This window comes from Hirundo rustica, chromosome 2 (genome assembly GCF_015227805.2).
Source record: "Hirundo rustica isolate bHirRus1 chromosome 2, bHirRus1.pri.v3, whole genome shotgun sequence".
Classification (NCBI taxonomy): Eukaryota; Metazoa; Chordata; class Aves; order Passeriformes; family Hirundinidae; genus Hirundo; species Hirundo rustica.
The window spans coordinates 65,524,289-65,539,588 of NC_053451.1; the positions used below are offsets into that span (position 1 = coordinate 65,524,289).

At 34.1% G+C, this 15,300-nt stretch overlaps 1 protein-coding gene across 1 annotated transcript in view; it reads right to left on the bottom strand.

The window, feature by feature from the left end:
- The window catches only part of KLHL1 (kelch like family member 1), a 201,556-nt gene that overhangs the window by 62,977 nt on the left and 123,279 nt on the right, over positions 1 to 15,300 (bottom strand). The window contains exon 5 of the mRNA XM_040056778.2: positions 10,554 to 10,766. Coding sequence (XP_039912712.1) covers positions 10,554 to 10,766 — 213 coding nt within the window. The remainder of the gene's footprint in view (positions 1 to 10,553; positions 10,767 to 15,300) is intronic.

The window sequence follows — 15,300 nt, forward strand, 5'->3', positions numbered from 1 at the left end:
GTCTTAGAAAAAAATAATTAAAAATATCTGTAGTTAATAATACCTCAACTTTAGCACATCTCCTTTTGTTTTCTACCATATTTTTTCAGCTCATTGAACATTCTGGATTTGTTTTAAATTCTTTTTTCTTATTCATGTTTAATTAATGATTTCAGTAAAGTTTTTTTAGCACACAGATTTCCAGGCATTTTTCTGTAGTAAGACAAATATTCAGCATATGAAATTCAATATTTGTGTTCCTTATGGACTAAATTATTCATGATATGTTAGTCAAGCCAGCTGCTCAACCAGCTCAGGAAGAAAGACTTTACTAAATCCCTCAGATTTCTGTATTCTCAGACAAAGATTATTTTCTCCTCAGCAATAAGATGCAGCAGACTTATGGATCTTTACAAAACTCTAGACCAGTTCTTCCTTGAAACATATGGCTAATAATTTCTATTATAAATAATCTACATTAAGATTCACAGCTTAGACACCACAGACTTTCATTAGTTTGACTGCAAGTCTGTGATCTCTGTATGCATGCAGGTGATAATATAATGCAAAGTGATCAGTCACATAGCAGTAATGGTAATTAGTCTCAGACTGCAATTTTGGAAAAAAAAACTAATTGTGTTTTCTGTCTGGAATCTGAATTCTGACATCTACTAAGCCTGCATTTTTGATGACCATTGTCACTGGCAGAGGAAATATGTTCAGTATTTAATTGATTTGTAATTCCTTTTCCCCAACAGATTAAAAATTACTTCACATTTAGAAGAAATTTTTTACTGGCTTTCTACCCTTCAGTTATAACCAAGTCCTCCCTATTCCTCCCCCACATCAGAGTACAAAATCCAAACCAAAAAAATTAATATAGCATACTGGAAGTTTGTTTTCATTAACTTATAATTAGATTACCCTAAAGAATTATTAGAGAAACAATCAACCATACACACACACATTCCCTGAGGGTGTACATTTGATACATAAATAAAGAAACTGACTTTTTCTCCCCCTTCTTCTTGAATAAACTAAGTAATGGAATTGGAACACTCATTGCTGGCATCTGTGGCAAGTAATTAAACTGTGATATTGAAATCACTTTCACAACATTAACTCTTCTCCAAAGACTATGATTTAACAAACCCATTTATTATAATCTTCATTATTATTTTCTAAAATGTTATCACTGTTAAAATTTTAACTTAATTTTTAAATATTCCCATGCTTTTTTGGCACACATACTGACTTCTGTTGAACTCCTTGTACAACCAGGAGTCTCTCTTTGAAAATGGTACTAATTTAACCTATTGACTTATCAACCAGATGTATTATTGATTCAAATGTTATTCAGTTTAGGAATGGAAAAATTGTTTTAAATTCTCCCACCCCAGCTTCTGCCTCCAGTGACATCTTTTTACAACAATTTTATCAGTTTTTGTATTTTACAGAGAGGGTGAAATAAGGAGTGCAAAATCCAAGTGCAAGCTCACTACACAATTCTACTGATGCACAGATCCACACTTTACTTCATCATGGTAGGCTCACACTCCAGAAAATGGAGAAAAATATCTTTATTTCAAGATAAATTGCTTCTTAAAGTAAATATTAAGTTTCTAGATAATATTAGGTAAGATCAATGTCTTGTAGAGTACCTTCTACTTTTTCTTCTCTACTCCTTGAGGAAAAAAAAGTTCATAATTCTGAGAGCTATGTATATTTTGCCATAGCATTAAAATATTACATAAGAAATAAGAAAATGTCAAATTCAAAAGGAAGTGAAACAAAAACTTAATAAAACCCCAATTGCATTAAAAAAGAGAAAATATAAAAAATACCCCAGCACTAGAAGCAACAAAAAGGTTGGCCTTTGACAAAATGCCGGCTGGTCTCCTTTTCTTTGAGGACAGTTGTCTTTGAAGTTCTTCTGAATCAAATTCTTTATTTTTTTTCTTCTGAAAGTGATAAATAGGAGATTAGGTAAAAGCATGGCAGATGCTAACAAATGGAATACAAACACTATTCTGTCAATAACAACTAACAGAGCCCATATTTGAAAATTACTGACTTTTTATTTTTTTACTGTAGTTACCTTTTAACTGCAGTTAGCTGTACCCTACCAAAATTGATGTAATTTTAATAAAACTCTTATATAAGAATAAGTACAAAGAAGTGGAACATAAAATAAGCTTTCTTTCCCCCATTAAAATATGACCCTTCAGTCTTAGAAGCCGGCAAAAAAGATGGATAACAAAACATCACAAAGGGGGGATTGTATTTAAACACCTTTTCCAGATAGTATATTTAATGTTAGAAATATTGAATTCTTTTAAGACATACAAAATCTCTGAAATGTTGACAACTCAACTAAAACTAGAAAAGAAAATGTGTCTTATTTAGTGCTTGTCTAGAATTCTGAATCAAATTAAGGGACAAGGAAGAATGCAGAAAACAGCACTGGACTACAAATAATAGGGACTTAACATTAAGGAGGGGAAGCACAACCCATTTCTTAGCCCTCCCTTTTCCCTTCCTTCTTTACTTAAGAGTGACAGATTTCAATGACATCAACAGCAATTATGGGTTTTGCTTTTAAAACTACCTGTTGTTAACAATTGCTGAATGCAGCAACTGATCTTTGTCCTAACTATGTTCAATAAGTTAATGTTTGCATGACCTCTGGAGGCATGATTTATCGAAAACAACAACAACTAGCAGTTAAACTTGTCTCAGTTCATAAGATTTTAACAGTGCTTCCCTGTCCAGTTGGGAGGGTAGACTGACATCCATCTAGGGGAAACCCACAACAATATGACTGTCAATCTGACAGTCAGTAAGAGAGAAAAAGATATAAACCTGAAAAAAAAAAAAAAAAAAAAAAAAAAAAAAAAAAAAAAAAAACCACCCAAAAAAAAAAGATAATAAAACATTTTTTTTCAAAACTTGAAGACATCATTTTATGTGAATGTAACTGTATTATGAATGTAACTCATTTAAATATGGTGCTATTTCAAAGGTCAAGGAAAAATATCTTCTTATATATACAACCAGAGGTTCTAATTGATTTGACAGTTAATATAATCTAATGTATCCATAAATATGTTTTACATGAACACATTCCATACATTCTAGTGGGGACATATATGAAACATACATTCTCCTAAACATTTCACATAAAATGCAGAGAATAAGCACCAGAAGTATAGTATTTTTATAGATTTAATTAGTGAAAACCCAATCTTCCATTAAATAAATTTACCCCCAAATATTTAGTAGTGAACTCTATGCTCAGTATATCATGAGAAACTGAATAAAAAATCAGGTTAAGTTGCTTGCGTGTTGGATAAAGAAATAGTATTATAGAATTATGTTGTCACACTTGTATTTGAACAGCACCTTGTGACAGCTTCAAAGCATTGACTGAAACTTTACTGATATTTAATGGTATTTAATAAACTTTTCTGATAATAAAATGTATTTGGAAATGAGTATCACACATAACTGTGTTGAACAGTTATAATTTTCACTATTTACAAATGTTCACATGTGATCTATCTACACAAAAAAAAATCCTAGCCGTATCAACTGGACTTTTGGACAATTTTAGAATTATCTAAAATGCAAAAAAAAAAAAAAAAATCTCCTTTGGACTGTATCTTGCAGACTGCATTGAAATATCATATCTTTTTTGAGGTAAAGTATCAGCAGACAAGCTAAATTCACTGTCAGAGCAGCTCTATAAAAATTTTTAAAAGTTACCTTTACTGTATGATGTATATAAGAAAAGCAAAAAAGAAAATAACAGCTTATCTTGTTTCTGCTGGCTATACACAACTAATTGTCATTATACAGGCAACTGATATTTCAAGCCCAAATTTTTATTACATTGATAAGACAGGAATATGGAGATCATCACAGAAGTTCACCAGAAATTCATTTTTTGGGGAAGTTATTAATTCTTAATGTATATTTTTTTTACTTGAAATTAACATAAATATTACTTTTAAAATATTGTCAAATTTCTTCACATTCTCAAATTTATATTATTCTGATAGAGGCTGGCATGTGAATTGAGTGATGCTTAAGCCACTTGCAGAAAACCAAGCATTTAGCACCTGAGACACCACAGGGTGTCTAAGAATCCACACAGAGATAGTAAATATAGTACTGGATTTATAAGGGAATGTTTCTAGAAAAATTGCTTGGAACCAGGCAGCATGATAATCCATGGAACTTCTCAAATCAGCTCACAGGTTTGTTCCTATGTGTTGGGAAGTGCACTAGATCTATCTTCATTGCCTACAGTGAGAAGTTAGGAATCTAGCTGATGAGGAGAAGCCTGCACACAGATGAATAAGAAACTGAATCATACCTTCAGTCTTTTCAGATTCAAGTTATAATCTCCTGGTATGCAATTATTTAGAAATGACTGAAATAAATCACAAAATACTGCAGAGGCTTAGAGTTTACACACATCCTTACCATTTACCCAAAACCAGTAGGTAGGATCTAATCTTAAAAGCTTAGAACTCTACTCAGGTGTGAGTTCTTATCAGCTGTACTTGTTTAGTGACACTGTAGACAGTGAACCAAGAAAACTTCTCATTTTATATTATCAATCACACTGCTCTCAAAGGCAAATTTGAAGATTGACCAACACAGAATTATACCCTCAATTTTTTGCTAAGCAAAGGAACCTTCAGTTGTTTCCTCCAGTTCAATGTTATGTTGAAAAGGTCAGAACTTAATGAACCTGTCTGACAACTGCCTGGTTAATTGGAGTTTTTTTGGTAGTACAAACAAATACTTATTTGCCAAATGCCAGCTGAGTTGTGGAAGGAATTTACAAGTTTACATGACCATGTCAGTCATCTAAGCTAAGATTTAAAGAGTTTCAACTTAATAATTACATGCAAATTCATATACATTTTAAAGATCACGTACAGTCAGATGTAATGTGTGAATTCTAAGGGGATTTAGAGGCTCAGTGCTTCCTAGAGTTTACCTACAGCATCTCTATAAATAGAGAAGAGAATTCATGTGGATCTGTTGACTTTCACTCCAGTGGTTTACACGGTATTTAAGTACTTCATTTTATAAGGACTGCATTGTTTCTGCTCCTGGGCAAGAAATCTAATTTAGATGCCTATAACAGATTCACTGGATCTGAGCCACAGTATATTTAATACTCAAAGATTATGCATTATCCTACTGATGTGATTTGCAAGACTCTGAAAGTGATTATTATTAAAAGTGATACAGAGGAAAAGCCAGTAATATCTCTGCTTTACTCTATGCTGTTTTTTAACTCTCCTAGTTAAACCAGTGATCTACTGTTACAGGCAGATGCAAATAACAGCCTTTATAAACCCAGCACACTGGTGGAATACAAGTTAGCTTTAACTTAAGCACTTCTATAAGGAAATATTTGTGCTCTTTTCATCATACACATCTTTGCCTAAAAAACACTAAACATCCTCATCTTTACTGTCATGCTGTTCTAGGTACTCGGTATCATGTTAACTTCTCTTGCTTGTAAATTCCTTCAGCAGCCCAGGTATCATTAGCAACTTCTCACACTTAAAAAACACCATAAAAATAATGTTTTGCCCAACAGAAGCTGCACACATTCTTGGCTTCTGCTGTAGCATCAACATTAACAGATACATTACACTGTGCGTTGACAAATCGCAGAAACCACCTTTTCATCTTAGTAAATCTGATTACATCATTAGCAATCAAAATAGGCAGAGGTTCAACTGTGCTGCTGCACTGCATTGAGTGTTTCACAGAACAGCTTGAGTTAGTGAATAGAGATACAAACATAAAATAAATTATAGCGTTCTGGGAAAGGTGGAGATAAAGATAAGGAGAATTTAGTGACACAGATATAATCTCTTCTACACCATTTGCCTTCATAGCCAGAAGTTAATGTTTCAGCTTCAGTTACAGACAAGGTTAGACTTTTGTCTATATACAATTAGTGAGGATTTAGACAAATGGTTTTGCTCCATGAGAGGTGGGAATGGCAATCACTACATCACATGTCATCAGGGAACTAGGTGAGAACACCTTCAGCTGTTTTAATCATACTTTAATGGATATATCTTTCCACAACTATAGATTTTCATTTCTAGAAAAGAGTTCCAAAAGTCATTCTACTATAAAAGAATTAAATTAATTCATATGGATATCTGTATGCCCATGCATATGTGTAATGTACCTTCATGCACTAACAGGTGCTGTGGGCCACACAGCCAGAGAGCAGCTTGGCAGAACAGGAGCCAGCACTCTGCCCTTGCCTCAAAGAAGGCATATGATATCTGGAGCTGCAGTAGACTAAGTATTGTCATTAAGTCAAGGAGAGTGAACCTTCTAGTCCCAGCACTGGTGATGTCAAATCAGGAGAGCTGTGTCCAATTCTAGACTCCAAAGTACAAGAGACATGAACATACTGTAGAGAAGACAATGAAGGCTCACAAAGACGTTGAAAAGAGATGGAGAACCTCTCCTGTGAGGGAAAGCTGAGACAGCTGGGTAAGCTCATCTCAGAAAAGAGGAGCCTTTGGGAAATCTTACTCATGTTCATAAATGCTTGAATGAAAGGCACATAAAGGAGAGATCCAGGCTCCTTTCAGTAGTGCCCAGAGGACCAGAGCCAATGGGCACAAACTGAAACACAGGAGGTTAACTCTGAACATCAGGAAACACTTTTATACTGCTAGGGTGACTAAGCGCTGGCAGAATCCTTAGAATCACTTAAAACTGTTTAGACACAGTTCTGTGCAAATGGCTCCAGGTTATCTCTGCTTGAGCAGAAGTGTTGGACCAGCGGTTATTCAGAGGTCCCTTCCAACCTCAGGCATTCTGTCATTTTGATTCTGTGATTATGTATGTGTTTATTATATCATGTAAAAATAAGACATACATACACACACACACACACATACCTGTATCTAAACTATCTGTGGTGTTTCTGTACTGTTTTTTATTGTTGGGATTTTTTAATATTAAAAGAAATATTTAAAATGCATTCAAAAATTGAAAACTGAGGACAACAGTGGCACCATTTTGCCACAAAAGTAGTTTCTTATACTTTTTGAACAACTGACAGAAGGTCCTTTTAAATACAGTTTTTGCTTGTCTCTTAACTTGTTTGTTAACTTACTCTCTGTAAAGAATGCTATCAAAAGTCACAGGGAAAATATTTGATGAACTTGTAAATTGACAATTAAATTAATAATTCAAATAACTAATCTAAAATACTTCAGCATTAACAAGGTTTAAGGTTGCCACCAAATTTTTACTCTCCCCAAATCCCTTAAGAATGAAACTGAACATAAATTATGTTTTCTGTATGGATCAACATAAAATATCTGGAACACCTATTGAAAGTTGTTCTTCTTATTATATTTTTAACATATTAATTATTTAATTAATTGTTAATATTGCCTTTTACCTATATAATTACCTATTATAACGTGAAATAAGTTCTTATGTTAGCCAAACCACCAGTGTCTCTTTTTTAACTTGAATGAAGATATAGGAGCCATTTTAGTTTAGAAGATGGTTCCAGGCAAATCAAAGAATAAATAGGTTTTTTTCGCAACATTGCAGGTTCTATTATTTAATTTTCAGCTTCATGATAGTTTCCTTTTAACATGGTAACACTGGCTTGCCTTCTCCTAAATTTATCTAATGGATTATGGATTACATTGTTTGATATTGTACTACTTAAGTCTGACTACATTGCCAATATAAGTACTGCACCTTGAGACTGAAATGAGGTATCACAGAAACTCAGACTATAAATTTAAACCTTCATTTTAAGTGGATCTCAGTACAATCTTTCCAGTCTGTAATAATTTCTGTAGTCTTTTACTTCAACTTTTTAATGTGAATTTAAAAGTAAGGAATGTAAATAGTTTTGGGTTTGTTTTTTTTCAAAGGTCCAATTATTAGCTGCTAATTTTGACCTGACTTCTTTCCAGAGAGCTCTTGAGTTAATTTTCAGTGCAATGAAAGTGACAGAGTGTTTTATTTGATACATATTTAAGTATAAACCACAGCAGGAAAAAAGTTCCATTTTGGTAATAAAAAGTAAATTTTCACTCTCAGTTCTCAATAATTTTTTGCTTAAATTCAGTTATATCTTAATTCTAATTTTGAAAAAACATTGCATTTTTAGAATTACAGTTGATACATCTGTGATGAAGTTCTCAATTACAAACCAGGACCAGTTGATAAGACTTAATTTCCAGATTAAATAGAAGAGAAAGTGCAAAAGAATTGCCAGCATATCACTACAAAACATTTCTTTCTAAATTTCCTTATAAACAGTTTTTAAAACTTTGTGTTTTCATGTCCCTAGTCACCTAACTCTTTGCTATATAAATGCAGCTCAGCAATAGCCAAAACCTGTTACCAGTACTGTGTAAGAGACTGAAATGGTTGATGGCTTAAACATTGCTAAAATCATCGGAGGACTTTTACTCACTGCAGAAAAATGCAAAGATACAGTTTTTCATCTTTGACCCTCAATACCCACATCTCCCCAGATATGCCTACTAACCGGAATTTGGACTGTGAGGGGAACTTGAAATAAGATAAAGGGGGCACTCCGGAAGTGACATTGGAAGAGAGATTGGAATGCTGATGGCTCAATCAGCGACAATCTGCCCTCTGCAAAGTAATCTCCCAGGTGCAGTGGGAGAGCACACCTGACACCTGAGGCTACAGCTGGTGTTGAAACAGATAAGGACAGAGGCAAATCCTGGAGGCAAAGTACTATTTCTCCTTCCTTTACTCAAATGACTCAGCTGTGGTAACCCCTTCCAGGGAAGTACCTGGACATTCACACAGAGCCTGAAGGTATCAATCTCAGCTGATGGGGCATAATGGGTCTTAAGGAACTCAAATTCACTGATGTAATAGGCAGCTATATCTTAGAAGGTGTCAGACTCCCAAAGTGTCCCATGATCCACATTACATCACACAGCTGAAATTCTTCACTCCAGGGGAGGTGCCTTGGATTTCCTTCTTGAGCAAATATAAACCAAGTAGCTTTTGTGTACTGTGGATTTCACTGAGATTTCCTCCATCACCAGGTGATCCAGTCTGAAACTTCCATTTCAACCAAGATGGTGTCCATCATTTCAACAGACATCAAAATTGCCCCAAACAAGTCTTGTCTTGAGGCCTATGGGTGGTGAGGTCTTTCTACTCTTATATCCCCTCCTTCTCTACATTTTCTTAAGTGATATTTTTATGCTCTTATACTGTAAATAAATAGCTATATATTTGTTTTTCTGTGCAACCAAATTGTTCTACAATAAAGCCTACATGAGTATGTTTAATAACACCAGTCATTCAGTTGGTTCGCTCTAATCTGCCCCAAGGGATCTATTAACGGTATGGGTAACTCTCACCTTCTGTTTTATCAGTAAGTGCAAAGCACAGCACATTATCAGTTGCCATGAAGAAAGTTAACTCCATTCCAGCCAGGCCCAGTACATTAACTGAAAGAAGAATGATTGATTTATGGAATTATGGAAAAAAAAAATTGCTACTTAGTTCTCTGGGAAAGGAAAAAAGCAAACAAAAGGAGCTGAAACCTGAATCACAGATTCATAGAAGCATTCATAAGAGTGGAAATCCACATGACTGCCAGTGGTCATCTAGGTCAACTCACTCACATCAGGGCTTCTGCCAACACTGGATTCAGTGATCTGGTCTAGCTAATTCAGGAAAACATTAATAAACCTCCAAAACCTTTGAAAAAACTGCTGCATTTTTCATTGCATTCCAAATGATTCCTCCCCAGGCCAATGTCCAATCTGAACTGTCCATGCTACAAGTTAGAGGATTTGTCTCTTACATTTTGTGGTGCACTCAAGAATGTGGTTCCATAGTCTTACCTTCAGGTCTTAAGTTGCTATTAGGTCATTGCTTAGTCTTATTTTCACTAGACTGAACAAGCCCATTTCTGCTGCTTCTCCTTTCCTAGACATACGCTAGATAGTCTCCAAATTTTTCCTATGACTTTCAAATCATGGAGTACAAAATTGGAAAGGTGCAGCCTTAGCAGCACCAGGTAATAACTTCATGCTACCTACAATGCAAATATTTTGCATTGTAGAACAATACAGAGTTTTCTTAATTCAAACTGTTGACTCGTTCTCAACTTGGTATCTGTCATAAACCCCATGTGTTTGGGGTTTTCTTTGTTGTTGGTTTGTTTGCTCTGCTTAGGTTTTGCTAGTTTTTCTGAGAATATTTATTATTCTGCCTGAATTTCTCTTAGCACTTTATGAAATCTGCAGTTACTCCTCTTCAGTTTCACAACTGTGCCCTTCTTGTGAATGTGTTAGCCCAATCCTCAAGTTTATTGAGATCACCTCAGGTGAAAGGTTACCACTCATTTTTTTCTGATTCTGAACAGGTTTGCTTTTAAACACAGAGTAATCAGAAGTTGCAGATTATAAACTGATGAGAAGTTTTCTCAAGGACACAATAACAATGACGTTCTTGTTGTTATGATGATGATGATTACATAATTTTAAAAATACCTGAGGTGGAAGGAGTGGTAATCTGATATAAGCAAGCAGCATACTTAGGTCATTGCATCGCCTCTGCATATCATATTTCACCCACATCATTAAGGCATGGAAAATGGTCTCTTCATCAGGAACATTCACATCATCACTGGCAAGAAGTTTATGGAGTTCTTCGGCAGGTAGAAGTAAAAATTCTTGATTTCTTATAACTTCCATTATGTTTTCCTGAGAAGAAAAAAGCATTTCAGATTCAGTAATACGGCAAGAAAATAAAAATAACCGTTAAAGCTAATAAGCCATAGGATTAGTCAATATCTGCCATACCCAGATATGGGTATGCTCTGCCATATCCTTGCAGCTCATGAGAAAAAACCATAAATTATCATAGTTCAACAGCTATAGTTTGAAAACAATATGAGGATTATATGGTAATATCATAATTAAAAATTGTCGGAATAAGAAAAGGCTATTGTTCAACATTTTTATAAAGTCAGCTGTAACCGAGCTCATTAAATATACTGTAAGTTTACATGCACATACTGCGTTTCCATGAATATTTTAACTGTCTTGTTATTTCTTAAATAACTTGTCAGTCATATAGACATATTATGAATATCTAGATTTCTGTCTACACATACGATAAGGCTGAGGGGAAGATGAACACCATAAATTAAGGATTATTTTTTCACCTTGTTTAGAACAGGTTTTTAATTTCCAGTTATCATGCAAATAGTTTACAGCAATTAAGATCTCACAGTATTGAAAACTATTATACTGTTGTGGTTTACCAACAGTACCCCCCCGTTCAGTGCTCCCGTTGCGACTCTCCAAACCACTGACACTCTCTTGCTCCCCTACATTTCCCCTACCCTTCCACACTGTGGTGGGCTGGAGAGGAAAAATGGAGGAAAAAAGGCAAAGGTCACTGGTTGAGACAGGAACAATTTACAGGAAACAGCAATGAGGTAAGGAAACAAAGAGTAACAGCAACATTACTAATGACAGAGAGTACAAGAAAGTTAATGATTCACACAGGACCACAGCTCCCACACCCACTCCCCCCGTCCCCAACAGACAATACCAGATGGATCCCTCTGTCACATTTACTGGACCAGAAAGAACCCCTTCCCCTTGGAAGAGATCTTTCCCCCCAACTCCTGGCAAAGACATAAGGTTTTACAGACTAACCTCTATGTCCTAGTTATGCCCACTCCTGGCTACTGAAAAAAATTACCCATGTCCTGGACAGAACCAGGACAAATAAAAATAGGAGTAACTAAAAAAACCCACTAAAAAAGTCCCCTATAAATACATAAAACATATAAACAAACAAACAAACAAAAAATGTTGCATTTAGTTGTCTGAGTCTTAACAACTGAATTAAGCACTCCCTGAACTATCTACTCTACATAAACAGGACACAGTAGAATCACAATTCTAGAGATATTTTTCTCCAAACATTTATTTTAGGGTGCTTTATCTCTGTGGAGAAATTGTAAATGCATTTTCATAGTCTCAATCCATTGACAATTATAAGAAGAAAGTGAAGTAATTGAAGATTGGAGGCTGAAGAAAAAAGAAGTAAATTTTTATATAAACTGAAACTGTAAAAATCAATATTTGGAACAGTAAATTGCAACATCTAATAGATGAAAAACAATAATGAATTTTGTTTCGCTAGTTTGGATAGTTTTTCAGATGACAAGTGGGGAAAGAATGACAAAACATCAGTCAAGGACTTAAATGTAAGAACATCAAAACTGAGGGAAGTGGATAATTCCACTACTATATCCACTAAATTCAGGTTTTAGCATATCAAAATCCAGTCAATCTTGCCTATAATTGTTTGTTTTTGTCTGGACCTGGGGAAAGACTGACTGGTCATCGAAACTGAAATAGAACTAACACAATATTGCTAAGACATTATAACAAATACAAGAAAATAATGTGCAAGACTTACAACATCAGAATTGTACTCTGGCTCTACTATGTCACATGCTGTCCTCCCCTGACATTCAGTAGAAGGAAACTCTTATTTTAATTCTTCAGCTTCATACTTTTTGAAATTTACTGCTCAAGCATATTTATTAAAAATTAACTGCATATTATTTTATATAAGGTAGCAGAGATGAATATTGCTAAACTACCACACAGACAGACATGACAAAATAATGAAACAGAAGTTCCTTGAAATGTGTAATGAAATTACAGATAAAATACATAAGTGCAGATAGAATAAATTAGACCAAGTTGAAAATTATACTTATTATTATAAATGTGAATGCTTTGATATGTAAAACTTAACTTTCAGTGAGTTACTTTATAACTCTACATATACAGGATGCTGACACAAAAGAAGGTCAAAAATGTATATGTGGTCATGGACTATATTAACCATGCTCTTAAGTCACCTCAACATAATTGATTATTGGATCAAAACATGATTCAGTTATTTTTAAAATTACTACATAAATGTCAATAGGTCCCTAAAAATGTAGATTTTTCTGGAATTACCTCCTGATAAAGTTTAAATTGTGTGTCTAGAACATTTTAGAAGAACTTGGAAATGTAAGGGAAGTAGTTTGTAAAAAGGCACTTAACCCCAAGCTGGCTTAATTTATTTTAATTAAAAAGTCATAAAACTCACAGAATTTCATTGCACTTCTCAATAAAATGATTTATAAGACAAAGTTTAATTAAGCCTGGTGCAACTGACAGTAAATCCCATTATGAAAAAAAGTATATAACTCTACCACTTAATAGGAAAGAACATTGAATTTTGCAATAGCATATTAATCCAAAGACCTAATATTATAGAGAAGCACTGTGATGGTGGAACACATTTCATGAACTCACTGAACTTAATTTATTAAGAATAACATAACAAGCAGGAGCTTTAACTTCAGAACAATAATTTTAGATTTAAGGGGTTTTTTATCCTCTTTAATTGTTTTTATCTGTACACATGCTTAAAGAGAACTTATTCCAGCCTCTGTACTGATTGTAGAATCAAACAAAGTTTTCAGACAAAATATATAAGTTCAATTCTCTTTTTCTAAACATCTGGACTTACATAAATTTCATGCTACTCAGGCATGAGTACTGCAGAAAGTAACAAATATATATTATGGTTTATATATATAGTATGCCATATATTTAATAAATATACCACATATATCCACATATATAATATAAATGTCACATATATAATTGATTTATATAAAAAATCTGGGGTTTTGTTCTTCATAGTTCTTCATACTGTCTCCTTCAATTAATTAGCATTTCCTGAACTGACTAATGAATGTTAAATCTTCCTAGACAATATTTTAATTCCTTGAGGTTCATTTCATTTGGAGCAGCAAAGCCTATTCCAATGGCTATCTGTTTTACCACAAGAGAAATAATTTCTCATATGCTAATTATGGAAAAATATCTTTTTGTGTGTGTGTGTGACTAACTTTCATTTTTGCACTTTAGGGAACAGGATATGAGATGTCTGTGATGTCTTTTCAGGATACATTAAATAAATTTTAAATTCTCCTGAGATTAAGGTGAAAAATAGGAATTGAGGTACACAGTTGTAGAATCACAGAATCATTACAGCTGCAAAAGACTTAAGATCATCCAGTTCAACCACTAACCTAACACTGGCATCTTCACCACTAAACTATGTCCCAAGTACCACATCTGGATGTTTTTTAAATACTTCAGGGATGGCGATTCCACACTATGATCACCCTTTCAGTGAAGAAATTTTTCCTAATACCCAAAGGGATCTTCCCTTGGCATAAGCGGAGGCCAGTTCCTCTCATCCTGTTCTAGTGAAGTGCTTTCAGGAATGCCTAGGTCCTCATGGGCACATAAACCTTTATTATAAAAGCAAGGGTACTGAACCTTTTAGCATGCTGAAGATTATGTGACAGAGTTGTATGAATCTCCAGATCCTGTAATTTTTGACTCTAGTACTTTAAGAGGCTTTGTAGATCAGTGTTCACCAACTCATAAGTGTCATAAGATGCACTGGGCCTGTTCTGCATGCATTATTCACATAGCCTTTCCATGTTTTAATTAAATGGAGTAGTAGATTTTTGCTTTTAATTCAGAAAATGTAACTTACAGCAGAAAGTATGAAAGTCTCTGACTTTGACACAAAGCTGTGTCACTTGATTACTCTTCCACTTTCTCAAAATGACCATGCAGTTACCATTGCTGTGGGGTTATAGCATTTCAATGGTAGAGCTGTTTCACTTTTGAACCTTTTTAGCAGTACACAAGGTTAGCATTAAATAAGCATGAAGTATTAGAACAGTAGAGCCATGTAAACAAAACATACCTATATTTAAAGGTAGATAAGCAATCATCTAAGTATCTAATAGATTGTGCATCATAGGCTCTAATAAAATTAAATTATTACCAAATGGAATTTAATACCATGTATCCTTATAATGATGTCACCGACACAACTGAATTAGATTTTTTTTTAAAATCTTATCTTGTAATGATTATGTCACATATAATCAAATTATCTTGCAAAAGCTAGTTTTCATTGATGCTTATGTCATTGATTTCACTAATCAGCATGTATCAGTTATAATGAAGAGCCTGAAAAAATAATAATTAATTTCATATGTTGACAAAGAATGTCATATTCTGACAGTGCTATTCAGAACCTGCTGCATCAGAATTACCAAGGAAGTAAAATGCTTAGCAGGTTTTTTGGTTTTGGATGTAGGGGTCTTATTTAAAATGTTTTATTATT